At 36.5% G+C, this 27,057-nt stretch overlaps 2 protein-coding genes across 5 annotated transcripts in view; one reads left to right on the forward strand and one right to left on the reverse strand.

Annotated features, from left to right (window-relative positions):
* Positions 1-1,378: 1,378 nt before the first annotated feature.
* On the reverse strand, positions 1,379-10,276 carry LOC129928825 (uncharacterized). Of its 2 annotated transcripts, none has more exons than XR_008780321.1 (2): positions 6,565-10,276; positions 1,379-6,235 (listed from the first exon to the last, which is right to left on the reverse strand). XR_008780321.1 is itself a non-coding variant. In XM_056045091.1 (2 exons), exon 2 carries the CDS (start codon positions 8,845-8,847, stop codon positions 7,528-7,530), a length of 1,320 nt encoding a protein of 439 aa, XP_055901066.1. In that variant the 5' UTR covers positions 8,848-9,671; positions 10,001-10,276; the 3' UTR covers positions 1,379-7,527. The 2 variants fall into 2 exon arrangements, 1 of the variants encoding a protein (XP_055901066.1); XM_056045091.1 differs by having other exon boundaries at positions 1,379-9,671; positions 10,001-10,276.
* A 7,942-nt stretch (positions 10,277-18,218) lies between these two features.
* Positions 18,219-27,057, forward strand: part of LOC106053592 (uncharacterized) — a 47,058-nt gene continuing 38,219 nt past the window's right edge. The window contains exons 1-4 of one of the 3 annotated variants that reach the window (XM_013209172.2): positions 18,219-18,264; positions 20,661-20,802; positions 22,459-22,572; positions 23,186-23,250. In XM_013209172.2, coding sequence (XP_013064626.2) covers positions 20,710-20,802; positions 22,459-22,572; positions 23,186-23,250 — 272 coding nt within the window. In that variant the 5' untranslated portion in view covers positions 18,219-18,264; positions 20,661-20,709. Of the gene's footprint in view, positions 18,265-18,392; positions 18,513-18,842; positions 19,068-20,660; positions 20,803-22,458; positions 22,573-23,185; positions 23,251-27,057 lie in introns of those variants that run through there. The other 2 variants (XM_013209173.2, XM_056043528.1) reach the window with 2 other exon arrangements.

The raw sequence follows: 27,057 nt of genomic DNA on the forward strand, positions 1-27,057 counted from the left end.
GCGGCCTGACTTTTGCGTAATACAGTTAAGGTCCCACCTGTCACGTGTTAATTACGTTTATTTAACTGACAGATCTTGATGCTATAAACGTGTGACATATGTGGGTTCGGAGGTGCCTTGATTATAGTTCAAACACTTTAGTAATCAATGAAGTAACAAAGTGCTGATATGTTTTCTTGAGTTTTAATTATTTAAAACTTGAACTTGAAACAATAAATGTATGTACAAAGATATATAAAACAGATACAGGATTCAGTGAAAATGATCAATGAGTAAATATTTACTTTAAAAACTAGCGACTTCTAAGTCTAACTTTCTAGATCTCTCTCTCGTCTCAAGCTAACACTCCGCCTTTTATATCTTTCTTTAGATTAAAGAACCGTGACATCTCAATACCCATCCTTGACCCGTTTACATTTAATTTTCCTTTTAATTGTTTTTGTAATTTAACCTACGTTAATTATGTTTCCCTGCTGTAGCCTTGAACTAAGCTTTAATCGGCGTCTTTCTGGCATTAAAGCGTGAGTGAGCTGACCTGATTTGAGATAGGTACAATGTCCTATTTTTGTAAACAATGAGGTGTCACTAGGAACTGTGTTTGTAATTTTTAAGCTATGTTAATTTTGTTTCCCTGCTGTAGTCTTGAGCTAAGTTTTAATCGGCATCTTTCTGGCATTTAACCGTGGGTACGCTGACCTGATTTGAGATAGGTACAATGTCCTCATTTTCTAAACAACGAGGTGTCACTAGGGACTAGACACCACCACCTACCCCCTTCTCGTCCTACTGGCAACGAGTGCCCTTCCCGCCTCGCTCTAATCTCGGACGAGACATTTCATTATAAACACACAATAAACCCATTAAATGTTTAATTATTTTGTTTATATAAACTTTTATTGCTCCGTTTTTATTTGTACATTTAAATATTTTGTTTTATTGTATATAAAGCTATGAAATAAAAACAAGTGTTTCATCTGTCTCTCGTGTGTAATGATTCTTTTGATTTAATATTTTATTTACATATTTAATGAAAACGATTGTAGCCTTTTTCGAACTGAATATTTTAGTATTTTAAATTTATCATAAAAATTTTCTACGTACTATACACCCTATAACATACACGCTGCATACAATAAAGCTCGGCCGCTCGTTTTTTTTTTTTTTGTTTTTTTTTTTATTACTTAGCCTGATCGGGGCCCCTTTAGAAGTCCCCTAAAACAAACGGGGCCCCTGACTAGGTATTTGCCCCTTTGAATCGTCGCTCGGTGTTGGCTGCTGGTAAGTTTTTACGCGATTCAGGTAAAGTCCAGCCGTCTCTCTCCCCTCCCCCCCCCCCTACTGAAAAGGAATGCCCCCCCCCCCCCCCCGTCTAGCTGTTATCTCAGTGGGCACAGAAAGTTATTACGTAACATAATACGAGGGGAGGTAAAAGAAAAACATGACCTTGATGTTGGCTCGGATAGACTCCTCTAGATTATTAACCCATTAACTACCAAAACTTTATTACTGCATTAAATATACATTTTCTATTAAATATCAATTTCTATTGGTCAAACTAAGACACTGCAAATAGAATTTTTGAAAAATTCCATATAGTAACGATTCTGTGAGATGTACACTGGCAGTGTACGTAGCAGGAAGTGGCCCGTGAGGAACATTATATAAAAAAAATATTTTTTTTTTTTTTACAATCTTTAAGTGAAAACAGATTAGTTAATAACATTGAAAACACACAAATTGAGCATTTTAATGCAAAAAAAAAAGTATATTTTAATGCTTTTTTTACTAAAAAATTATAACAATATAGTAAAAAAATAGGCATCAAATGTACAACATTATCTGGTAGGCCTACTAACCAGTAGCCTACTATCCAGATATATTTTTAACAACAAATAATAATACAATAGTGAGATATTCAAAGATCATGTCCATGAGCAAAGATTTTATTAATACAAACAATATTGCTGTTTTTAATTATTTTATTTTCATAAAAATGTGTCTAGGTTCCTATGTTTTACTGCTTCTTTCTTTCTTTGCATTTACAGTTTTACAAATGCTGAAATCGAAATTGTGATGAGTTTATTTTATATTATACTTTATTAAATAAGTTGGATTGTAATTTTTAACTATAACATTTCATAACATTTTATGTTTATAAGTCAAAAAGTAGTTCAAAACGTGTCTACTATAACGACATAGAGGCCTATATGATATATGTGCGTGTTTGTTTGCGCCGCGTGTGTATGAACTCTGCATATATTCTAAGCCAATTTAAATTTTCTAGATCTAATATAGTACGTGACACTTCAAAAACAAATATAAAAAACTGGTCCATTGTCTAGCCCCAAGATTTTTCCAGAGCGCAAATCAGTGGGGCCCAGATGAAGCCCTGGTGGAACCCTCATAGGGCATAGATTGAGGGGCCTGAAAGATCACGAAGGAGGAGCTTTATATATGGTGGAGAGGGAGAAAAATATCCCATCGCCGAAAAGAAAAAATCCTGGCTACGCCTATGAAAGACAACATCAAATAATAGACGGGCCTGCCATCGAAAAGACTGGTTAAAGCAAAAGACATGTCGGAATGGAAAGAAACGGTGACGCCTCCAAATATAGATCTAGTGTCCGTCCAGATTCGTACACAATATCATTGAATTACAAGGCAATGAAAAAGCAGACATGATGGTCATATAGACATAATGGTCATATAGACATAATGGTCATATAGACATAATGGTCATATTGACATAATGGTCATATAGACATAATGGTCATATAGACATAATGGTCATAGAGACATAATGGTCATATAGACATAATGGTCATATAGACATAATGGTCATATTGACATAATGGTCATATAGACATAATGGTCATATAGACATAATGGTCATATTGACATAATGGTCATATAGACATAATGGTCATATAGACATAATGGTCATATAGACATAATGGTCATATTGACATAATGGTCATATAGACATAATGGTCATATAGACATAATGGTCATATTGACATAATGGTCATATAGACATAATGGTCATATAGACATAATGGTCATATAGACATAATGGTCATATTGACATAATGGTCATATAGACATAATGGTCATATAGACATAATGGTCATAGAGACATAATGGTCTTAAAGAAATAATGGTCATAGAGACATAATGGTCATATTGACATAATGGTCTTATAGGCATAATGGTCATAGAGACATAATGGTCATATAGACATAATGGTCATAGAGACATAATGGTCATATAGACATAATGGTCGTGTATTGATAAATGAAAAAAACAAATGAAAATCCCTTTTTTACCCAGAAGAAAATATGAAAATAATAGAGTGTAGAATAAATGAATATTGGACCAGTTCACATCCCAATTACAAGAAAAAGGACGCCTATTAGGCTATAAGCTATCTCGACATGACCAACGCATAATTTTCCGGACATAACAAAATGAGACAACAAATATCGGGACAAGCAAGACCTGCCCTCGTGGAGCATCACAAGAGAATGCTGACCATGTTCTTCAAAGCTGCATAATATATCAAGAGGCTCGAACAAGACTCTGGCCCCAAAACCTTCCTTTAATCCCATGCATAAATATCGTAAAATGAATTTTTAGAAGAAATATTATTTTCTTGTCATTCGAAATCTTTGTCCTTCTTTTCATTTTAAATTCTTTCAATTTATTTTGTTTCAAAAATAAAATGTTTAAAAATATTATTGGAGTCTGTGAGAACCTTTTCGTTATCATTCTAGCCAGATCAATAGTATAAATTGGCGTGTCAAGGTGGAGGGGAGGCTATCATGTCTTGGGCACCACCAACTGAGGGCCGCCAAAAGGTCTCCAATAAGATTTCCCTAAAATTTTAAATCTTAAGAAAATCGAGTTCTGATATATGTATTTTTAATAAACATTTTCACACACTATATTTATTTCGTTCTTCGTCTGTCTTGCAATTAAATTTTTGATATTTTTAGTTCTACAGGAGACTTCTGTTAACGACATTTCTAATGTTACCCCCATAGAATTAGCCCTATACTATAATTCCATGGTTACCCCATCACTAGAAACAATGCGCTGTGTTTATCACAATGCAACGATGTGGATACAAAAAAATATAATCGTGATTTCCAATAAAACATATTCACAAATCCGATTCTAGATTAGGGCTACAATTCCTTGAAGAGTATATGAGCGAAGCAATAAATGAGACGCAATACTGGAAATTTACAAAGCGTATGACTAACATAAATGATATATGAATCTTAATAATCATGCATGCTAAACCAGTTAGGCCTACACTACTAGCGGATCCAGAACTTTTAACATATTGGTAGGCCTATTATATGCATGTGCACACTAGCGCGTCATTGAAATATCAGTATCATAGACTTATATATATTATATCTGTTAATTAAGATTGATGTTCACAGTCAGCAATAAACAAACAATCACAATTAGTGTCATGGCCGAGAACAATACTTTATTATATTGAACGCGTGCACCTTTGCGCACCATATCAACAATATCTAGACTGGACATGGAGATCTTTTAACACTACAAAAAATGTGAACATTTATTTAAAAAGTTGAATCAATGCGTTATTTTGTAAAATAGTAGTATGAAGTTAGGTTGTTGTTGTTTTTTAACCCTAACCTATGTAACATATAATTTAATGTTTAGATCTAGATCTAGTAATTGAACATCAAATATCACACAAGAGTATTTTCGTCTCATAATTATTATTTTGCAATTTTTAGATACATAATCTAGGTAATCAATCTATTTAAATGTACATAAGATGATAAAAATCAGCAGACATGAATTATTTCGATCTATGATTTTTGAAACATTAACTCAATGGAAACCAACAGGAAATAGCTTTGTTTCATACTATATATTTGCGTAAATCTATATATATAATTTTTTCATATGATATAAGAGTTTGGACACGCAAGCAAGATCACTCTTTTATTTCTGCAAGTCGGACGAACTAGAGTTACGCCAGGAAAAAAAAGAGGGGTGGGGGTGAACAAGTAGTAAATGGCAGGGTCGGACCGTTGTGACCAAGAAAGATCACTCTTTTTTATTTCTACCTCACGTAGCGGCTAAAAAAAGAGGGGGGGGGGGAGAGAACAAGTAACCTACTCTGTATTCACCCGTCACTAAATAGCAGGGCCGGACTTAAACATTGTGGGACCCTATGTGAAACGGAATTCGCGGGGCCCAGTTTCGGTAGGGATACGGATTATAAGTGAAACTTAAGAGTTTATATTAGAAAATTCATTCGTCTTTGCATTCTATTCATCCTTTACTACGTACAGAATTACTTTACGAGCCTTGCGTGTAGCGAAGTCATACAGTATATCAAAAAATTCTATTCCCTATTTAGATCACACTCAATAGCAAGAATGGGTACCTGACATTAGTTGGGGAAAAGTAAAGGCGGTTGGTCGTTGTGCTGGCCACATGAAACCCTTGTTAACCGTAGGCCACAGAATCAGATGACCTTTACATCATCTGCCCTATAGACCACAAGGTCTGAAAGGGGAACTTAACTTTTTTACTTCCCTTACAGCTTGAAAAAGAGTTACGCACATAAAAATCTATATATATAGGTCTGTGAATCGATCAATCGCGGATAAGATTTTGTTTCCGATTTCCAGTCTAGATATAATTTATGTCTATGATCAGTATATTTTATTTCCTCTCATGTTGAATACGTCTATACAGTTGCGTAGCTAGGGTGTTTGATGCCTAGTGCGGCATCTCCTCATGATGCCCCCCTTCCCCCGATATAAAACAACGAAAATACGTTATTATACGTTAACAAAATATACTATAAATAAATGTTAGCAGGTCAGGAGGCACTAGACCTTTTTCTGCTAAACAGATTTTATTTTTTAACCGGTAGGTTGATGGTAACTCTACCGTGTGGGTCCGATCTGTGCACTCCGGTCTGCGACCAAAGGGCGGCCTTCGCCTGGGCGATCAGACAGCACAATTAAACTAAACTAGCTAACTAAAAGGAAAACAGCCAACTTTAATTTATAAAATAAACTATATACACTTTATTTACATTGACACAAAAAAACAGTAATAAAACAAATATACCCACTACAAAACAATAAACCACTCAAATAACCTAAATTACCCCAACACTAAACAGTAAGTTACTAGCGGCAGAAAAGCAGACAGGCACAACAGGAATTATAGCCTGCAATTACAAAAATAAACAAACATAAAAAATATATAAAATAATCATTATAATATTAATGGAAATACTTTTAGAAACATAAGATAATAAAACATTGTATAGAACAGCAACAAGGAGATCATTAGAGATGGCTCGGGGGAAGGGGGGGGGGGGTTTGTGACGCTATCCAGATTAATGGACCTTCCGGTTCCATCATAGACAATGGCTAACTAATTAGCCTGTGATGCACGGCACTAATCCGTTTACATCTAAACTTAATAAAACACATCTGAAAACAATAAATCTTAATTAGAAATAACTAAAGTAAAACAAACAATTCCTCAACTTACAGGCAGTCCACACAGAACAACACTAAATAAAAACTTTCTAAATCACTGTTTGGTCACACAGACCAGCTAATCAACCACTGACCAGCGGTCAACACCGGAAAAAGGGACAAGACACTACATCATCCATTCTATTTATAGAGCCAGGTCATGACTCGTACCAACTAACTTCTAAAGTAAAAGAGCTGGCGGGAGACAGGCATGCACTCAGCACTAGCCTATAAAAGTAATTAAAATAAAATATACAAAATAGATAAAAATAGCTCAAACAGCGCCAGCTCACATTCACCCCCGCTCAAAACTTTTGCGTCCCCGCAAAACAATAATACTACAAAATTACAGTGCTATCACAATACACAAATTCAACATCTACAGCAAGTTCTAAAAACCCGTAAAACAATACCACTATCCATTTCAGACAACCTAACTCTCTGGACTACCTACTCATGCACACTCTGAAAATTCCATGTTGCAAAACAGGCAACAGGACACAATTATTCTGCCAATAAAATACTAAAGTGAGAATCGTCACATAAATGCATAAATCAAAGACATAGCAAGAAAAAAAGAAATACAGTGCATCAAAATATAGAAATAAAAAAATATTATATACATTATATTTTACATACATATATTCAAAGAATCTTCAATTGACATCAGACATAGACAATGCAAAACATGTCTGGTCAGCAAATCTCAGTACAAGTATGCCACCCAGGCTAAGAGGAAACAAAACCACACAGGTTTGAAGGGGAAACGAAACCACACAGGCTTAAAGGGAATTGAAACCACAAAGGTTTGGCAGACCTAGTCACACAGACTTATCAAAACTATTCAGATTTCTACAAGGTCACACAGACCAACACAGAGCTACAGCCACAGGCTCAAATACATTCTCGGCGAACATAATGCATAAATATTATCAGTAGCAAATTTAGAAATAAAAACTCAAATGAAAAAAATACATCAAAGACATAGCAATATACACAGTATAACAAATGATAGAAATTTAAGAATTTTCGACTCCACACAGTTTCGAATAAATGTTTGAGCTAGGTTCTCAATATTTTCCAGTTTGTCTTTCGTACCGGTACATGTAGTGGTTAAGGCCTTTAGAGACGCCCATGTGCCAAATGAATCTGAACATACTTCTGGGATTACAGATAAATTTTTGCACGGCTGTATTAAAATTGGGCATTCTACGTCCACAGAGGCAGGTGCAAGACTGCCTTCTTGGTCAGAGTCGGTAACTTGATTTTCTGAGGTTACGGTATTTAACATATCTTCACCTCCAGTGGAATCGACTGCATTCACCATCGGTATGACCTTGGGTTCCACTGTTGGTAACGTCACTGTCTTGACAATGAAAACCGTAGATGGTTGTGATGGACTCTCTTCTGGTTGTTTAGGGGCAACCTGGATTATGTCAATGTTATCTTTGGGACAACTACTGGTCAGATGTCTCCAGCTTCCGCAATTTTGACAACCTAAAGGTCGCTGAGCAGAGTGAGACTGACCCTTAATTTGCATGCGTGTCTTCTGGGACTTGCAGTCTCTGGCTAGATGGCCTGGCATACCACAGGAGTAACACCTCCTGGATTTTCTCAGTGGTCTCCGGGTGCGAATACCACCAGACCTGAAATGCGATGACAATTTGGCTGTCAGTTGATCCACTTGGTGGGATAAATTGGCCAACTGTTGACAAACATTGTTGCTGGTGTGGACCCCTTCTTCAGTCCACCTCATGGCTGTCTCTCTCAGGGCAACAAAAGACGTTTCGGGGTGCTCCCAGAGCTTTTCCCGCAGAAGGCGCCTTAGCAAATCATCACTTAGGTGGTTCACAAAGTGTTCTCTGAGAATTACATCCTCATGCACAAACACTTGCTTGGATTGCAGCTTGCCTGCTAGTGCAACATATGCAGCTTGCAGACGAATGGTATAGGATTGCACCGTTTCTCTGGGTTGCTGCCGTACTCCTATGAATTCCTCCATTACTACGGAGATGTTTCTTCTGTCTCCATACTCAGACCTAAGAATATCGACAATCTCTTCTGGACTGTCCCAGGAAACCTGAGGATGACACCTCAGTTCATCTTTCACAGACTCTCCCAAGTGTGCATATAGGAGGTCACACTTGTCCTCTGGTCGTTGGAGATGTTGAAGTCGCCAACACCTCTCAATGCTTTGGAGGAAATCCTCCAATTCTCCAACTGGGCCGTCTCCATTGAACTTCCGGAGTGTTGCATCAGCACGAGGCACCATGATTACTGTCGTAGACTGCTGCATGCTTCCTGCTGCTACTGCTCCCTAACAATGCTGACCTAGTCCCCTAACACTAGTAGCCTCTACTGACCTAAAAGACCAACCTAATACCCATATCTAAAAATACTATACAACTCTAAATGCCAAAACCGACAAGCTCCTAGACACACATCCTATAAAAACTCACTTCTAAGCCTTACATCTTAACTACCAAAAAAACAACAACTCATTACTGACCACAGCAAGAAAAATTAAACAAAACTCCTACAGCAAATTAAACTATCCATCTACCAACAACTTCCTATCAACCTACAACAAATTAAATTTCTTAACACTGCTGCCAAGTCCTAAAACCAATACTAACTTAATCGATCCTAGCAATGCCTAACGAAAGCCTAAAGAAACCTAACAACAACCTAATCTCAAAAACAATGTGCGTCTGATCACTCAAGCACAGATCCCACTTCTGACACCAGTTTTCTGTTAGCAGGTCAGGAGGCACTAGACCTTTTTCTGCTAAACAGATTTTATTTTTTAACCGGTAGGTTGATGGTAACTCTACCGTGTGGGTCCGATCTGTGCACTCCGGTCTGCGACCAAAGGGCGGCCTTCGCCTGGGCGATCAGACAGCACAATTAAACTAAACTAGCTAACTAAAAGGAAAACAGCCAACTTTAATTTATAAAATAAACTATATACACTTTATTTACATTGACACAAAAAAACAGTAATAAAACAAATATACCCACTACAAAACAATAAACCACTCAAATAACCTAAATTACCCCAACACTAAACAGTAAGTTACTAGCGGCAGAAAAGCAGACAGGCACAACAGGAATTATAGCCTGCAATTACAAAAATAAACAAACATAAAAAATATATAAAATAATCATTATAATATTAATGGAAATACTTTTAGAAACATAAGATAATAAAACATTGTATAGAACAGCAACAAGGAGATCATTAGAGATGGCTCGGGGGAAGGGGGGGGGGGGTTTGTGACGCTATCCAGATTAATGGACCTTCCGGTTCCATCATAGACAATGGCTAACTAATTAGCCTGTGATGCACGGCACTAATCCGTTTACATCTAAACTTAATAAAACACATCTGAAAACAATAAATCTTAATTAGAAATAACTAAAGTAAAACAAACAATTCCTCAACTTACAGGCAGTCCACACAGAACAACACTAAATAAAAACTTTCTAAATCACTGTTTGGTCACACAGACCAGCTAATCAACCACTGACCAGCGGTCAACACCGGAAAAAGGGACAAGACACTACATCATCCATTCTATTTATAGAGCCAGGTCATGACTCGTACCAACTAACTTCTAAAGTAAAAGAGCTGGCGGGAGACAGGCATGCACTCAGCACTAGCCTATAAAAGTAATTAAAATAAAATATACAAAATAGATAAAAATAGCTCAAACAGCGCCAGCTCACATAAATATTACGAGTTTTTTTTTGGTCGCAAAACTATCAATACTTTTATGGAAATCTGTTTTCCACCAATTGCCTAGTTAGTGAAAAGCATCAATTAAAGCATCAAGTATTAATTCTTGATCAACTTAATTAAGTCTGAAAAACTTCGCTCGCATATAGCCATACTTGCCGCAATTGTCAGAAATATGCAAAACTCTGATTATGCTACCTGAAGAGAATCTTGGAAATCATTCTTTTTTTCTCAAAGTAGAATCTGGCATTCAATAGTCATCACGAATATTTAGACAATATTTAGAACTGAATCATCTAGTCGCATTCTAGCTGATATTTTTTTTTTTAAACTCAAGATTTGAAACAGGTCCCTGTTAGAGAAGTTCAAAGACTTTTGAAGAAATTGCGACAAACTGTTGACGCCTCTTTCGCTCCAGACGAAATTTGTTTTTGTCATTGTTGCTATGAGCACTATCGAGATTGATTTCAATCTGAGGATTTAATAGTTGGGATAGAGACAAAATTCATATTCACCTACCACATTATGATATGATCATATTGGGTGATTATTTCTTGAACTATCACGTCCAAGGAAGAATAAATCTCAATCCGTAGCTCGCTCTAATGTGTTTATACAGAATCTTCACATTTTTGGCTTGGCTTCTTTTGGCCAATACGTCTTTCATGTTCTGCACTAACCCCAAAATCAGAGTACTTGCTTTCGCTAAAGGTATTAATGGCTTCAGCTATCGATATTTTTAATGTTTTCCATTTAAGTGTGCAGTCTCGAATTGACGATCAGTGTTTTTGAAGGTAGACTTAGACGTTTATTTCAGTTAATTCAGGGTCCAAGAATCCAAAATAAGTGAGAAAATTAAGACTGCATAACAACTAAAAATCCATCTACTTAAGACATTTTGTCTTTACAATTCTTCTTCAACTCGTTTGTGATGCCAATTTCTGCTTTGAGAGAAAATATATCCAAGCTTCTTTTTATTATCAGATTTTTACCTTTAGGACCCTTTGATCCCTGCCATCAACCATTTCTCCGTCTGAGCTAGCACTATGAGAGCAAGATATTATCAATTTTGAGCAACGTCCATAATATTAACAGAGTGGCAAAATAAAATTTTTTTTAAACCAAATACACTAGTTTATGTTTGTTCATGTATGTACAAGGTGTGCAGTTTTTACTGAGAAATTTTGTGCTCAGTTTAATGCCACTCATCACTTCATGCCCCATGCGGCCCGCACCATCCGCACATGGCTAGCTACGCCACTGATTCTATATTATAATAAAAGTTATATTTAGTTTTGTTCACACAGAAATTATTCAAGTTATTTCAAGTCTTATAAGTTAAAATATAATACGCCTACAGCGCGGCTACCAAAGTCGCATCTTAGTTATGTTTTAGTAGCCTAATGTTTTAAGTGGATGAAACATTATCATGCGAAGGAGATATAAAGTAATATAGAACACTTGTTAAAAGTCTGAGTATGTAACATTACCTAATAAATTTGAATGACATTCACGTTTTCATACACCTATAGGAAGCAATTTTTTTATTAAAGGAGTCCACGTTAAGATTATAACGTGATTGTAAGCTTTAACTGCAAAATCTTATTCTGTCAGGAACAAGAAAAATATAAAAATACTTAAAAAAAAAGGAAAAAAAAAAGACAATTACTCAGTTATTCAAGTTGTAGATCGATTATGTTGCTTTTATAGTGAATACCAGATTTTAAAAAATCTGGTTAAGTGAATGTATAAATCTACAAGACTATATAATATTCTAATCATAATTTACCGCCCAGGCTTCCCCCCCCCCCCCCCCCCAGCAATGGAAAGGTCACTCTATCTCTGACAGTAATGTCTCTGGACCGCAGCTGTGCATCAAGGATCGGCGTCTTTAGTCACACAAGAAGTTGCAAAGGGAAAAGATCGTCTCTGGAGACGTAAAATGCCACAGAATCATAATCACCTAAAAGACGGTTATATGAACATAAATTTATTAAACTCTTGAATGAATTGCGTCTAAATATAGAAATACCCGAAGACGTATATTTTGTTCAAGATAAAGATTTTCTACATCTCTAGCCAAATTTAAATTATTTTCTATTAATGCTTTGAAAAAATTAAATCGGTCAAACTAGAGTTTTCCCAATGTGGCCAACGATACACACCAACTGTTGAATTTCTAGGAAAATCGTTAGAGGCGTTTTCCATCCAGAATGTTCCACTCCGAAAGTGTGACTTGAATAGAGGTATTGTAAAGAGTAAATAATTTTTCGAATGGACCTCATTCATCAATCGTAAACAAATAACATTTAGCCACGAGATAATATAGATAAAACAATGAAAATTACGTATCACGTGACAGCCTTTATGGATTGCGTAATTTGCATACAAGATATAGAGAACCAGCTATTAGCGCTTTCACAAACAGATCATGCTCTTACTTACATGTAGGCCTGTGTATTTAAAAAAGGATGATGTATTTTATTTAAAAAAAAAACGACTAGCATAATTAATAAACAAGATTACAAAGACAGTTTGTGTGGAAACACAAACTCAAAATCGGCCCCCGAAGTGGTCCACCCAGGCAGGCTTCAATATTTTCAGAAAGAACATCCAAATGAAATTATATCAAAGACAAATGAGAGATAAGAATGGAGAAAGAAGGTTGACAAATCTTGTGTAGTGCCCAAACGGTACAGCAGATCAAATGATAGGTGCAAGTGAATGCAAAGTTAGATGTGAACCTGGCCTAACTAGTTCCCCTTTCAGACCTTGTGGTCTATAGGGTAGATGATGTAAAGTTCATCTGCTTTTGTGGCCTACGGTTAACGAGGGTGTCATGTAGCCAGCACAACGACCAACCGCCTTTACTTTTCCCCAACTAATATCAGGTACCCATTGGAGCTGCGTGGACTCAGAGACACCTAAGGATTCCGAAGTTGAAAATCCCAGTCTTCACCAAGATTCGAACCCGGGGCCCCCGGTTCGGAAGCCAAGCGCTTTACCGCTCAGCTACCGCGCCACTCTTGGCCTAACTTAAGTCTTATAATAGATGTATTTGTTTTGAAAAGGATCAATCTCTTATCGAATGCTCGAAAAAAAAAAGGATATTTCCGCAATAAAACAAAATTGTTCACGAAAATGACGTTTACAAGATTACTATTCTTTTAAATTTAGGTCTAACTGATAATGCATACTAATTAGCTTTTTCTCTTAAAAAAACTGCTTTCATAACTGATTTTAAAAATTAGATTTTTTTCGCTTTCAGAAAAAAAAAAAAGTAGCCGTTGCATCAGAACTTTGAATGGTCTAAAATATTGTGATGTCGGATTTTCAATATTTTTTCTAGTTTACGAGATCTAAACGGGACGGACGGACAGACGGACAGACATTTCGCACAAAACTAATAGCGTCTTTTCCCCTTTCGGGGGCCGCTAAAAATTAAAAAGTTTGCTGCCAGAAGGCAAAAAGTAGCCGTTGCACAGTTGCACCTAAACGTGTCAAACTACAAAATATGGTGATATCAGATTTTAAATAGATTTTTTAGCGTTTGAAGTATAAACGTGACCGACAGACGAGCAACATAAAACTAACAGCGGTTCTTCCCCGTACTAAACCCGCTAAAAAAAAAAGTTTCGTATGAACAGTCATATTTAACCAGCCTTCATAAAGGAGCACGTCAAATAAAATCTTATCTTTTAGCCATTTTTGAGTGAGTGTGTGAGCTTGAACTGGAAGATATGAATGTTTGAATTCGATTGGTAATTACAAAGAACACTTTGCGCCAAACCTAAATTGTATATTTACTTTGGGACTGTATTTTGGAGGAAGGGAATTAAACCCAAGAGAGAAGTTTAAATCTCGTTAGCCTATTTCCGATTCGTGCAAAAATTAAGATAACTCATTAGTACCGTATTTAGACTTTACAAAGGCCATAGTCTATATGAAATATGGGGCCTTTTGGAGCCCTATGTATCCAGATATTAGGCCTAGGCCTATGTGTCAATGCTAAATATTTCTTGAGGGCTCTAAAAATGTAACTGACGTTGCGTATACCTATAGGTAGATGGGGTCTGTAAATGATTAGGGTATATTTCATTATCGGGGTGATTTACGACATATATCATTAAAGAGGTGCCGAAACTATTTATTGCTCACTCGAAACGATCCATTTTGCAATTTTTTTTAAGGATTGCTATTGGCTTTATGGTAATTGCCCATGGTCAGGGCAGCCGTGAATCGTTGTATTGCCCACATTTCTGTCTTAACATAACAACATTTTTTCACTTGATTGAAAGTTTGGCTGATAGCATCGGGTGTCATTCGTGTATTAATGAAGGTTTTCTGCTCAAACGTGCCATAGTGCAATGCAGTGCACCCTTTCATGATAGACAAAAGCGAATATTTCAAAAATGTTGAGGTCCCAATTTTTAAGAAACATATAGATTCTCTAGTTATTCTTAAGTGATACTGGACTGGAGATTCGGCTATTCACTTTTAATATGCACAGCTGCATTTCATTATAAGGACGAGAACGTAAGATATAATGAATGTGATCTTATTTTGGTTTAAGCTGCAAAGCACGCGTTAACAGAATTTTAACTAAATGTGTAATCCGCTACTGCAAATAGGTTCAAACAATGAAGTAGCCTACAAACAGAAGTGGCCTTAAGGCAGCGGTTCTCAACCTTTTAAGCTCGGCGACCCCTTTTTACTATCCCCCACTCTGCCGCGACCCCCCCCCCCCATAACATACGCAGCAATAGAAGAATACACTTAATACAATCCATATTTTCGATGGTCTTAGGCGACCCCTGACAAATCGTCAATCGACCCCTCAAGCGGTGGCGACCCACGGGTTGAGAACCCCTGCCTTAAGGGGTGGTGAATGTCGGAATGGGGCAACCGCCCAAGGCCCCGCGTCTTGGGGGGGGGGGTATCTTTCGTCACCATCAGCCCATCGTACAAACATTCGTGGCCTTGCTATAACACTCGTCCAGGGCCACTTGCAAAGGCCGCCTCTGCAACAAAACTAAAATTGATCAAAAATAGCTTAATCTCTTCAAAACCCGTAAGGGGGAAGGCAGTAAATTGGAGGAGTGTTTGATAATCTTTTTCCCACTCCGGAGGGAGCCAAAAAAGTCAAAGATGTGGGCTGCAAAAGGCGAGCAGAGTAGAGAATTAAAATACTGAATAAGTATTCGAATGTAATTGAAATCAACGTCTTTATAATTAAGTTACTATTATAATGTTCATTTATATTAATTTTATTTAGATCTACTACATTGCTCTAAGTTTCGCGAGCTGCATCTTAGTTGAGAGGATGAAGAGAATGAATAGTTTCAAGAATTGCTTTGATTGAAATTAGATCTTTCGTTATGGAGTCATTAAATAGTAGGCCCTAAGCTTCAAACCAATTTGCGTTAAAAGATTTTACGAGAATACAATTGCTTTGTAAATTGACTATTTCGTAACCACAGCTGTTGCTAAATATAGTAATAGCATTTTTATTTAGGCCTACAATCTATCTATACCTACCTACCTACCTAAACCTATATCTACCTCCTTATTACCTACCAATCTAATATTTATGTTATATAGGCCTATTACAGATGTTACTTCAAAAAATATTAGCCTCTATCTCAGTATCTTTCTGGGTATTTAATTAGGTTTTGTTTTTCTATTTGTAAACTATATAATAAGGTTCATTGTTTTATGTATTATAGCTACTTTACTTTTTATTATTTTCTCACTATAAGTGTTATAAATATAACTTCTCTATTTTGTATTTTTTCTAATATCTTTATGTTTTCTTGGGTTGTCGAGGGATCCCAAACAGAAGATGCATTTTAGTTTAATGCTCTTGTTTTATTTCTGTATTATTAAGAATTTACACACATGACATAATTAAATATATTTTTTAAAGAATGTTTTGAAATGATCTTGCTGCTGAGTGTGAAAGTTCCTCTACTTAGAAGATGAAACAACACGAATAGCTTATTGTAGGCCTAATAATTAGGCCCTAATTGGCTTACGTAGAATCTATGCTTATTTTAATTTTTAACACTGAAAATAATGTCTTCTACTTCTACTCATGAGTATTGATAAAAATACGGATTAACAGCTACAAATTAAATACAACAGATTTTTTTACCCTTTTAAAAAATAAAAAGGTGCCTTCGCGAACCCGTTTTAACACCACAAGCGCCCTCCCATTGTAGGGCGCACTTTACAGTTTGAGAAACGCATAATTATCGCAGTATTTGTTTTTTGCTTCCATAGAAAATATAAGGGTTGGTGATAAACTCCGACACGCGTTGTTTTCAGTATTTCTGAGCTTTGAAATTTTACACTAGATTTGGGTATTGAAGCTTTTAAAAACTGCTATTTGTTTTATGCTGTCTCTGCTTGTTATGATCGGATCTCTTACACGAAAGGCGATATTGTAAACATTGAACATCACATGACAAAATTACCTTTAACTTTTAAAAAATTAAGATTGAATTTTTTAATTACTTTTGTAGAGCGCATAGGCTATTTCATGCTAAGACGTAGGCCTACTCGGTGCACTCGAATCTCTTCCAAGTATCTTCTGCATTCAGCTCGAGTCAGGATTCGAACTATAGACCCTATTTCCTTTGATAAGTAGCCAGGGCCTGTCGTAGCCGTTGCGGGGCCCTATGCGAAACGGATTGCGCGAGGCCTAGTCTGGGTAGAGAAAAGCATTATGTCAACATTAAGATTTTGTATTAGAAGATACATTAGTCTTAATTTTAATGAAATGAAAGCTGACAATGCCTTTTTTTTTATCGCGCGTAGGATAATTGGCACCCCAAAATGAAAAATTTTGTCTATTGTAAATTTTAAATTTTCGGAACTTTTTGGTTTATTTTGCAATTGTATGAGATTTCCACTAGCCCCTGGAAAATTAGGAAGCCGCGCAAATCCTGTTATTATATATAAGTTATAATGTTTTAATTTAATAATTTACACCTAGAATTAGCGCGGGGCCTATGAAAGTGAGTGCGGGCCCACTGCGACCGCTATATAAGTCCGGCCCTGTAAGTAGCCAAGTGATTTAATGTAGCTAATACTCAGCCAAAATCACTACTATTGCCATAGGAAGACGGTTACAAACTTCTCTTAAAAGGGACGTGTCATAACGTGATTTCCAGATACCAGATATGTGAAGTGGCCAAGTGGTGAAGTTGGGCTGAGTAGGCCTATGTTTTATTAGGTGACTTCTAAAACATGACTTCTGTTTATGCCGAGGTTTAATTATTGTAAGAACACAAGAAGCCGCAGATTCAACGTTCAATTAACGTTCTATGACGACCATCTCTTATTTGTTTTAGTGTGGGACAGTAGACGCCGAATGTTGAACACATTGGTGTCTGAGAGGAATCTGACGTAGATATGCCTTCGTACAGTCTCTGCTTCAATTTAACCAACATTGCGCCAAAGAAGATAGACTAGCTCCAAAGTAGAGCAAGTACGCAAGACCGTGAGGACAAAGGCTTTGTCTGCATTAGTTGTGTAAAATATAGGCCTAAACGTCGCAAATGGGTTAGCGTAGTCATGTGAAACAGTGCATTTGGGATAGAAGGCATTAATATTGTCATTAAATTAAAATTTTATTAAATATATTTTTATAAATTACAGACGTTACTTCCTACACGTATCCATGTGTTGATATAGGGCCTACTGTTGATATAGAATATAATATAGATCTATATATTATCTAGATTTAGATCAAGTATGGATTTATTCATTTAGAATATAAAGAAAAAATAAAGAAAAAGTCTGGGTATATTGTAGAGTAAAATATACATTAACATCTAGATTCTGAGTATTTTTTTTCAAACACAAAATGAATGAAAACAAGATCTATATATATATACGTCTTGGTCCTGATATTTTGTAATAACGCCCCTTTCCTTGAGTTCCCCAGTAATGTGTGTAGACTCTAATAAGGTAAATTGCTTCTGTTGTCACTATTGAGCGTCATGTGATTTTATTAACTATTTAGAATCTAGATGTAGATCTAGATTAGATCTGGATTATTTGAGCTAGTCTAGATCTATACCTAGACTATTTAGTAGTATTAGTTGATCTATACATCTAGAATCTAGATCTAGTCTAGAGTCTAGACTCTAGTAGAAAAAAAAAGTAGAGAAAATTTAAATTTTCTTTTTCAATCACAAATCAACTAAACTAATCAAGTAAAAAAAAAAAAAAACTTTTACTTTACTTTATAAACTTTATTTATGTTATTACATACTGATACTGTCTGATACACTGATAGTCATACTACTTTTACTAGAATCTAAATTCTAAATGATACTGTCTAATAACTAGAGTTTACTAGAGTCTAGATCTAGACTAGATGATAGATGACAATACTTACACTAAGTTACACTAGACTAGATTCTAGTTACTGAGTGTAGTTATACTGACAATGACAATAGACTCGATAGTCAATGACAATAGTAATAGATCTAGTTACTAATTGATCTAGTATTATTAGTATCTGCCTAATCTGGTCAATAGACTTATAACTTATATAGTTATACTGTACTATATACAGTTATACAGTAACTGTAGTCAGTGTAGTGACTTTCTGACTTTGTCTTTGTCATACTCATAGTGACAATAGTGTTGATAGTGATAGATTATAGATGCATACTATTCATAGATTCTAGATCTAGATCTAGTATTTCTAGTCGACTAGTAGATATACTACATTACTACATATATACTCATATAGTAATTTTTTAGTAAGTAGACTGAATGAAGACTATTAATATTACTCTAACTTAACTCAAGTTAACTGTAACTGTACATTCACATTGTTATTGAAGTCTAGATCTAGACTAGATCCAGATTATCAAGATAAGAATCTAGATTCGATTAGATTATTATTAGATATAGAAGAGTATAGGATAATAAAATAATAATTATTTTATCTAGATCTAGAATCATATCTGTTGTAGACAGTAGGCTGTAGCACAGTGACTCAGCAGCCAAATGCATTTGTAAATGATTTGTAGCTTACAATGAGGGCAATGCCCTATATTTTTACAAAGCTTATATTATATACACTCACTGTGTCTGCCTTTCTAGTAAAATGTTTGTGTAACAATATTTCTTCCACACCCGCTCTAAGATCAAGCTGAAACAAGCTTATCTGTTTGTGAAGTGGCGTCAATAAGGCATGCTTTCCAGCCTGAAAAACTTCTGGAGGACTATCATCTCCATCGGGTGCTTTCCCATGTACAAGCATGTCAATGGTCTTGCTCAATTCCTTTTCAGGGGGCACATCATCCAAAATTAAGTCACCTGACTGCTCTAAATGTCTTAATTAGGCTTAGTTTATAATCACAAGTTTTGAGAATGAAAATTTTGTTGTAACATATAAACCCTCTAAAGAAGTCGTATCCTCTATTGAGTGTAGCTTGGCTCACTATTGGTCCCCACTCAGTATCCAACTTTTACCTGTGGCTCCCAGAATCTGTAGCATGCGCAGTGGCCACACCTCGGAAACGGCTTTGACTGGCTGGCTAAACCAGGTAGAGGGTATCTGTCACACAGTACACAGAGGTTCTATCAAACCTAGCAGGTGAAGTTTGGACTTGGCGGCCTGTGCAAAACTTCACAAAACTAGACAAGTCAGACAGAAAGCACAGTGCTGTGGAGCACTCTAGAGCAGGATAAGCAAAAAAGCAAAGTTCCCCTTTCAGACCTTGTGGTCTATAGGGCAGATGATGTAAAGGTCATCTGTTTTTGTGGCCTATGGTTAACAAGGGTATCATGTGGCCAGCACAACAACCAACCACCTTTGCTTTTCCCCAACTAACGTCAGGTACACATTAGAGCTGGGTGGACTCAAAGGCGCCCGAAGATCCGGAAATTAAAAATCACAGTCTTCACCAGGATTTGAACCCTGGTCCCCGGTTCGGAAGCCAAGTGCTTTACTGCTCAGCCACCGTGCCTCCAGAGCAGGATAAGACACACAGAAAGTCTATGGTCATCCACTGCACCGGAACTTGTCCCCAGATGTCATGACCAAATCTTACTTCTGGAAAAACATGGGCTTTAGGACGAGAGAGTGAGGATGACGTGTTTCTTGAATCCTTCTCATTTAAATCAAAATTTTCAATGCAAATCACTTAGTCATGCCCCCCAAAAAAGCACCTCAGCCCCATGGATGACAAAAGTGGTCATCATCGAACCATGATGGACGAACTATATATAGTTTGTGCAGATGCATGTCAATCTAATTAGGATGTAATACTTTTTTTTTTTTTTTTTTTTTTTTTTAAAGCTAAAAAAAAGATACATACTGTAATAATTGTATTCTTTTACAATAGCATGCCTTATCATCACAAGTGTGACTGGAATTAGCCACTGTTCAGAATTATGGCCAAAACAGGTGGCCTAACTCACATTTTAGCTGAGCTGTCACCCCTAGATGAGTTGACTGTACTAGTGACCAGATCAACAAGGTTAAAGGTATAAAGTAGACAATTATGAATGAAAGAATTTTCATTTGATGAATGAAGTTATGAACAAGAGTTAACTCTCTGTTTTGACTCTGGGCTCTAAGCTCTCTCTCCTATTTTCAGTTTTTACTAAGCTTATATCCACACTTTGTCTGTCTGGTAAAAAATTTGTACACATTATTTCTCCCACACCCAGTCTCAGATTAAGCTGAAATTTTGCACAATTATTTCTTTTTACATGACAACACAAGAATCAATAAAAAGAAAATTAACCAATTACTATTGGTAATTAACTATTTTGTTTGGTATCTTGAACAAGGGAAAGAAATCATATTTGACAGATGTGGTGGTATAAGGTGAATCGGTCCCCTTGAAGACTCTTGAGCCCTGAGTGAACTTTTTTTTTCTGCATTTAAAAAACAATTATGTAAACATTTACCAAGATACTCCCCCTCCTTTTTCCAACTGGTCCAGACGTGATAGGATTATAGCACATTAAGAAATCTAAAAGCTATACAATAACAATTGCTAAAAATATTTCTAATCACACAGATGTATTATGTTGAAGTCGGCCAGAAATATAATTACATGACTGATCCAAACTAATTGATACAATTACACTTACTATAAGCTTTGTTTTTTAAAAAAAGCTAATTTTAATGTTTTTCTTGTTCCATTTTAATTTGCTGTTACGAGGTTGAACCAGAAGATAATGATGCTGGAATAATTTATTTTTTTAACCTTTATGGTCTTTGAAATTTTTATCTGTTAATGATCTCATCACATAAATCCTTGATGTGTGGTTGAGTGACACAAACCACTTGGCTACCTATCAAGGGTGCTTGAGTTCAAATCTTGACTCAGACTGAGTTGTGTTAACTGAATACCTAAAGGCAGCATGGATTGGAACATAGTGCACTGACCATGCCATAAGCATGAAAGTAGTGCTATAAAAAAAATCTTATGGTTGGAAGTGGATCACTTTGGCTGTTTCCTGTAAAAAATTTCTTTTGTTCTTTGAATTAATCAAAGATAGGATATTCGATCCAGTATTATAAAAAAATTGAATCATTTTCTTGTTTTTAAAATCATATTTGATCTAATTGTAGAGCATGTCTTTCATGCGATAGCATACTCAGTATACTCTGTTCTGATCTCTTTTGTAGACATTGGGGGAAGGGGTATCTGGAAGAAAGTAGTGCTATAAAAAAAATCAAGTCTGGATTTGAGCTCAAGCTTCTTTGATAGGTAGCCAAGCGAAGTCTGCCACTAAGCTGCACATCACATTTAAGAATAATAATCTGCCATAGAATAAAGCTTTGACATTTACTTACTAACATGATTTTGGTCTGGGTGCTAAATATTCCTTATCATGCTTGACTGATATTTTAACAAGTCTGTAAATAAATATGTACAGAAAAATAATGTCGTAAGCAATGATGTCTTTCCTGAATCTTATTTTTTTTTTTTACAATTTTTAAAACTTCAAAATAAAAAAAAAATCTCCACAAAGATAAGCTTGACTTGTGTTTGTATGTATATCTAGATGATACATTGCTTATAGCAAATTTGTTAAAGAAAGTCTTATAGATTCCTTTAATGTCCAAAAAAAAAAAAGTGCATGAAGTTGATTGTAGATAATGTTTATTCCTTCCTTTAATTTCAGTATACCTGTGTCACAGTGTCCAGGAAGTACATCGCTCTGGGCTCCAATACAGGAGGAGTTTACATATTCAGTAGAGACACTTTGAAGTATTTACAAGTGGTGTTTGCAGACACTGTAAGTTGCCTACGATATCTTTAAAGTCACAATGCATACCTACATCATCCACAAATTGTGGAATTGTTCATATGCCAAAGATTATTTTGAGGTCATTTGATCAGGGTTTTACTTGCAGGTATAGTGTAACCCCACCTTATCAATGCATCCCAGAACAATTGACAGTTTTTCAAAGTGAATAATTATGGACATAATTTCTTTACTAAAGGAATTAATTTTCATTTATATCGTCTCAAGGGGTTTGGTGTCAGAGTGATTAATGCTTGGGATAAGCACTAGCTTGGGGAGAGGGGGGGTTCAAAAGGAGGTCAGTTGTCCTAGCTAACTGTTTTTACAATTGTAAACAGTTTTCAGATCTCAAGGTCTGAAAAATGTACATGTACCTTACATTATCTTTAATAAAAAATAATAATTAAAGAATCTATATCCTGGAAATCATCACATGAACAATGTTGTCCTACAGAGATTACATTCAAATAAAATCAAATTTAATTATTTTTATTTTCTTCAATGAGAATAACCACTACTGCACAATTCTAGTGTTTTATGTATTTATGTTTCATTCAATGTTGTTATCTGCTATTAAAATTACGTTGTATTAATTTATTGTAAGGAGTCAAGCCAAGTTGTTTGTGTAAGCTTGTCACCATCTGATCAACACATTGGATTTGCTCTCAGGTAAAAAAAATTTTTTTAGATAATATTTTAACTGCAAGTTAAACTTAAAGAATATATTGTTTCCAAATTTAGAGCTGTTAATTTAATAAGGTTTCTAATACTCCCTATGAGATTTTTATGTAGGCAAGTCTGCATATACATAAAATCTAAATGTTAGTTGATATGGTTTAACCAGTTAGTGGCAGCATTCTTATGAACGATGGTAATGCTTTGGGGGAGATTGGAAAATAATTACAGAAAAGGGTTAGGGTTAATGAAATGTTATTAGGTTTTGTCTATAATGTTTACATGTTCCCTTTTACCCCTTTTGATCTTTGGGGCATGTAAATCTCATCTTTTCTATGGCTGACAGTTAATGAGGTTGTCATGTGACTCGCACATTGACCAACCACTTTTAATTTTCCCAACAATTTCAGGCACTTAGAGTAATGTGAACTGGGGAGTGTCCTAAAATCCAGAAGTTAAATATTCTAGTCTTTGATAGGATTTGAACTCGCAGGCACCTTGGTTTGGAAAACAACACTGCCACCTCATCCAAAAAATATTATAAATTAATGCTAGAAATTTGCTAGAAATGATATACAGATATTAATTGATTTTTTGGGAGGCTTAATCTTAACTATATTTGAAGCTGTGAGAGTTTTGATGATAGATGGTCATAATGTGGTTCACATTGGGATGTAGTTATTGCTAAGAGTGAATCAAGTTTTTCAACAGTTCAATTTATTTCTGACTCTGTATTTTCTTAGTTTTGTTGGTGGTTGGTATTTGAGTGGAAGGTGTTGTTGACCAAGTTGTAAGTCTGTTTACTTGAAATATTATTAATTACAGTCCCAAGTTCTTAATTGTCTGAACCAACAACAGAACAAATAGAATAAAATTAAATAAGTTAATCCGGCCTTTTAGAACACAAAGCTTTATTACATAATGAAGGGCACAGTCCACGCCGTCAGATCACTACAATGGATCTTACATTCGTCTGTTATTCTGTCTCTAACCTATTTCCATTCTAGCTTTTTTAAAGTACTGTCAGGTAACTCTAAAAATACCCAATCAAACCCAACTTGTGCGCATGTTAATATTGAGTCATTACAGTTTCATTATTTAAAAAAATAAGCTTATGAGAAATATATGAAAGGGGAAACATTGCACACATTCTCTAAACATGCAATATTAAATATGGAGAACTGGATGTTGACAAGCCTTGAAGAATTTCAACTTTGAACATTCAGAAATAATTGCTTGAGATGATTTTTTATATTGTAGTTCTGTTATTTCAAGCTGCAGGTTTGGTTTCACTGCTTACCAGCCTACATTAAAAGTCATATTGAATATTTTAAAATCTTTTTCATTGTGCTGAAGTCTTGAAGTCTTTTTTTATTTTCTCATGTTTCTTATGTTCAGGCTTATTGAATATGTCTAAATTCTTCTTGTTTGCTCTGAACGCCTGAAATCTTATTACATATCTTATCATCTCTTATAGATTACAGACGTTACTTCAAAAAAGAAGATAATATGTCCTACGCATTTTATGTGTATATCTAGTCATGCATGTTAAATTGACATAAACATTAGCCATGAAGCTCCTTCAAGTTGTCTAAGCCTCCTTAACATTTAATAAATTCAATCCTGGTAAAAAGAGACAAATAATTTTTAGTTTATTGATATCCTTATTTAATTACTTTATTTTCTTGTATCTCAACATTTAATGTGTTCATATTATATAGAGAAGAACAACTCATATTCAAACTTGAATTTTTACATAGCCAGTATAATAGTTCTATATAATTATTATTAAAAATAAATGTGTGATGGGCTGTATTGAACCTTTCCCCAGGCCAGAGTTGGCAGGAAGGTCATAGTTGTCTATAGATATATAATATAATGAATAAAATGTGGAGGAGCAAGATTTTGTGTGTTTCTGATCAACATCAAAACTGAATGAATAAATTAAATATAGATGAAAAACTCAAATCTTTTTCTTTACCAATGTGTCAGGGTTCAATTATATATATTGTTACGAATCTCACTATCCAGGCTCTCTGCAAACTGCACCATACACCACCAACTTAAAGAACTTGACAAGTCAGGGCTCCAAAATAACGTAAAGGTTTAATGTACATAAATAACAGCCAATACTGTACAATTGGCAGCACGTAGAACAGTACTAATAGCTCTGCGATAACAAATATCTCTCCGATAACACCGTTCCGCCGTATCAAGTCTTGCACTGGCCTCTCCGTCTCGTTCCGGGCTTGCACTGGGTTCAACAGTTCGGGACTGACTTCACACACTTGGGCTCGTTGTGTCGGACTCGATCACAGACCAAGATCAAGACGCCGTTCGTCTCAACTGTACTTGACAGTACTCCGCACTGAACCGTCGTAATGCTCCGTACAGAACCACACCGTTGAACTGTGCTGTAGTCGACCGTGTTCTGAACTCCTGTCGTGAACCCGCTTTCTGAACCGTCTTGACTGCGACACCTCCGCTCTTTAAATAGGGTCCCTACTGGCCTTCTAGAACCGGACAGAACGTCGCTCGACCATTCTGGGACGCTCCTGAGCTCTGTTCACGACGCCGATCCTACTCGAACCTTCATGTTGTTAACTCGTCTCGGCCGATCGTCGTAACTCGTCACGGTTGACCGCTCGTCTAGCGCTGGCCTGGGGCGATTTGCGTCGGCTGACTACACTCACACCACTACCCCCATCTGTGCCACCACCAGGTTTATAACACTGCCCCCTCCTTAGATCTGTCCGTCCCGGGCAGATTCAACCTCCTGACATTGGCTGTGAAATTTCATCGCTGTAGGTGGGGGTCGATCAGTGGCAGTTGGCTTGCCTCTTGAGCTTGATGGAGCCATCCATGTTGCAGTCAGCAATGGTCGCTTCCTTCTTCTCCTCCAATTGGCCTTCACCTGGTTGCATGGACGTCTTGCGTGCATCGCCATCCACGTTGAATTCAGAAAACGTTTTCTTCTTCTCCTCCAGTTAGCCTTCATCTGGTTGCATCGATGTCGTTGTCGCATCGTCATCCATGTTGCACTCAACAAAAGTAGTCTTCTTCTTCTCCGCCAGTTGGTCTTCATGTGGCTGCAGTTATTTCTTGGCAGAATCACCATGCACATTGGACTACGCAAACGCCGCCTTCTTCTTTTCCTCCAGTTGATCGTCCTCTTGTTGCAGTGACGTTGTGGTTGCATCGCTCTCTTGTCGGTCGGTACTGAGGACAGCCACTTGACACATGGAGAGGTATAGGATGTAAGGGCAGGGATTACCAAGATTGTTGACCAAAGAGGTGGCTTCATAGGGCTTTGCGAAGAAGGACTGGGATAGGCTTCAAATCCACAGGACAGGGAATTGTGGGACAGGTCATCATCTCCAGCCTTGTCTGGAGGGCATGCTTGTGGGGCAGGTTGGTAACACTCCTCGTGCAATGGTCCCTCGTCTTCGGCTTCAGGCTCCATTCGGCTTTCTTCACCACCATCAGGACCTCTCTCTCTCGTCTCTGTATCGGGACAATCGCCTGTTGGTTTCAGACCTGGTCGATGACTTTCATCGTGCGAATGTCCATCAACTTCAATGTCAAGCTTCCTTGGATTCTCACCACCATCAGGACTTTCATCTCCAGTCTTGGCAGCTGGACCAACGTCTGTTAGGTCCGGACCTGGCTGGTATCTCTCGACTTGCATATGTCTTTCAACGGCTCCGTCAGGTTTCAATGGGTTCTCATGATCACCACCAAGGCTTTTCTCACTGGTTTTATCATCTGGACAAACATCAGTATTGGTGATTCTCTCCTCCA

Source organism: Biomphalaria glabrata, chromosome 10 (assembly GCF_947242115.1).
Source record: "Biomphalaria glabrata chromosome 10, xgBioGlab47.1, whole genome shotgun sequence".
Lineage (NCBI taxonomy): Eukaryota > Metazoa > Mollusca > Gastropoda > Planorbidae > Biomphalaria > Biomphalaria glabrata.

Coding starts and splice junctions, on each gene's coding strand:
- LOC129928825 (XM_056045091.1), bottom strand. CDS start 8,847: ATGCAGCAGTCTACGACAGTAATCATGGTGCCTCGTGCTGATGCAACA.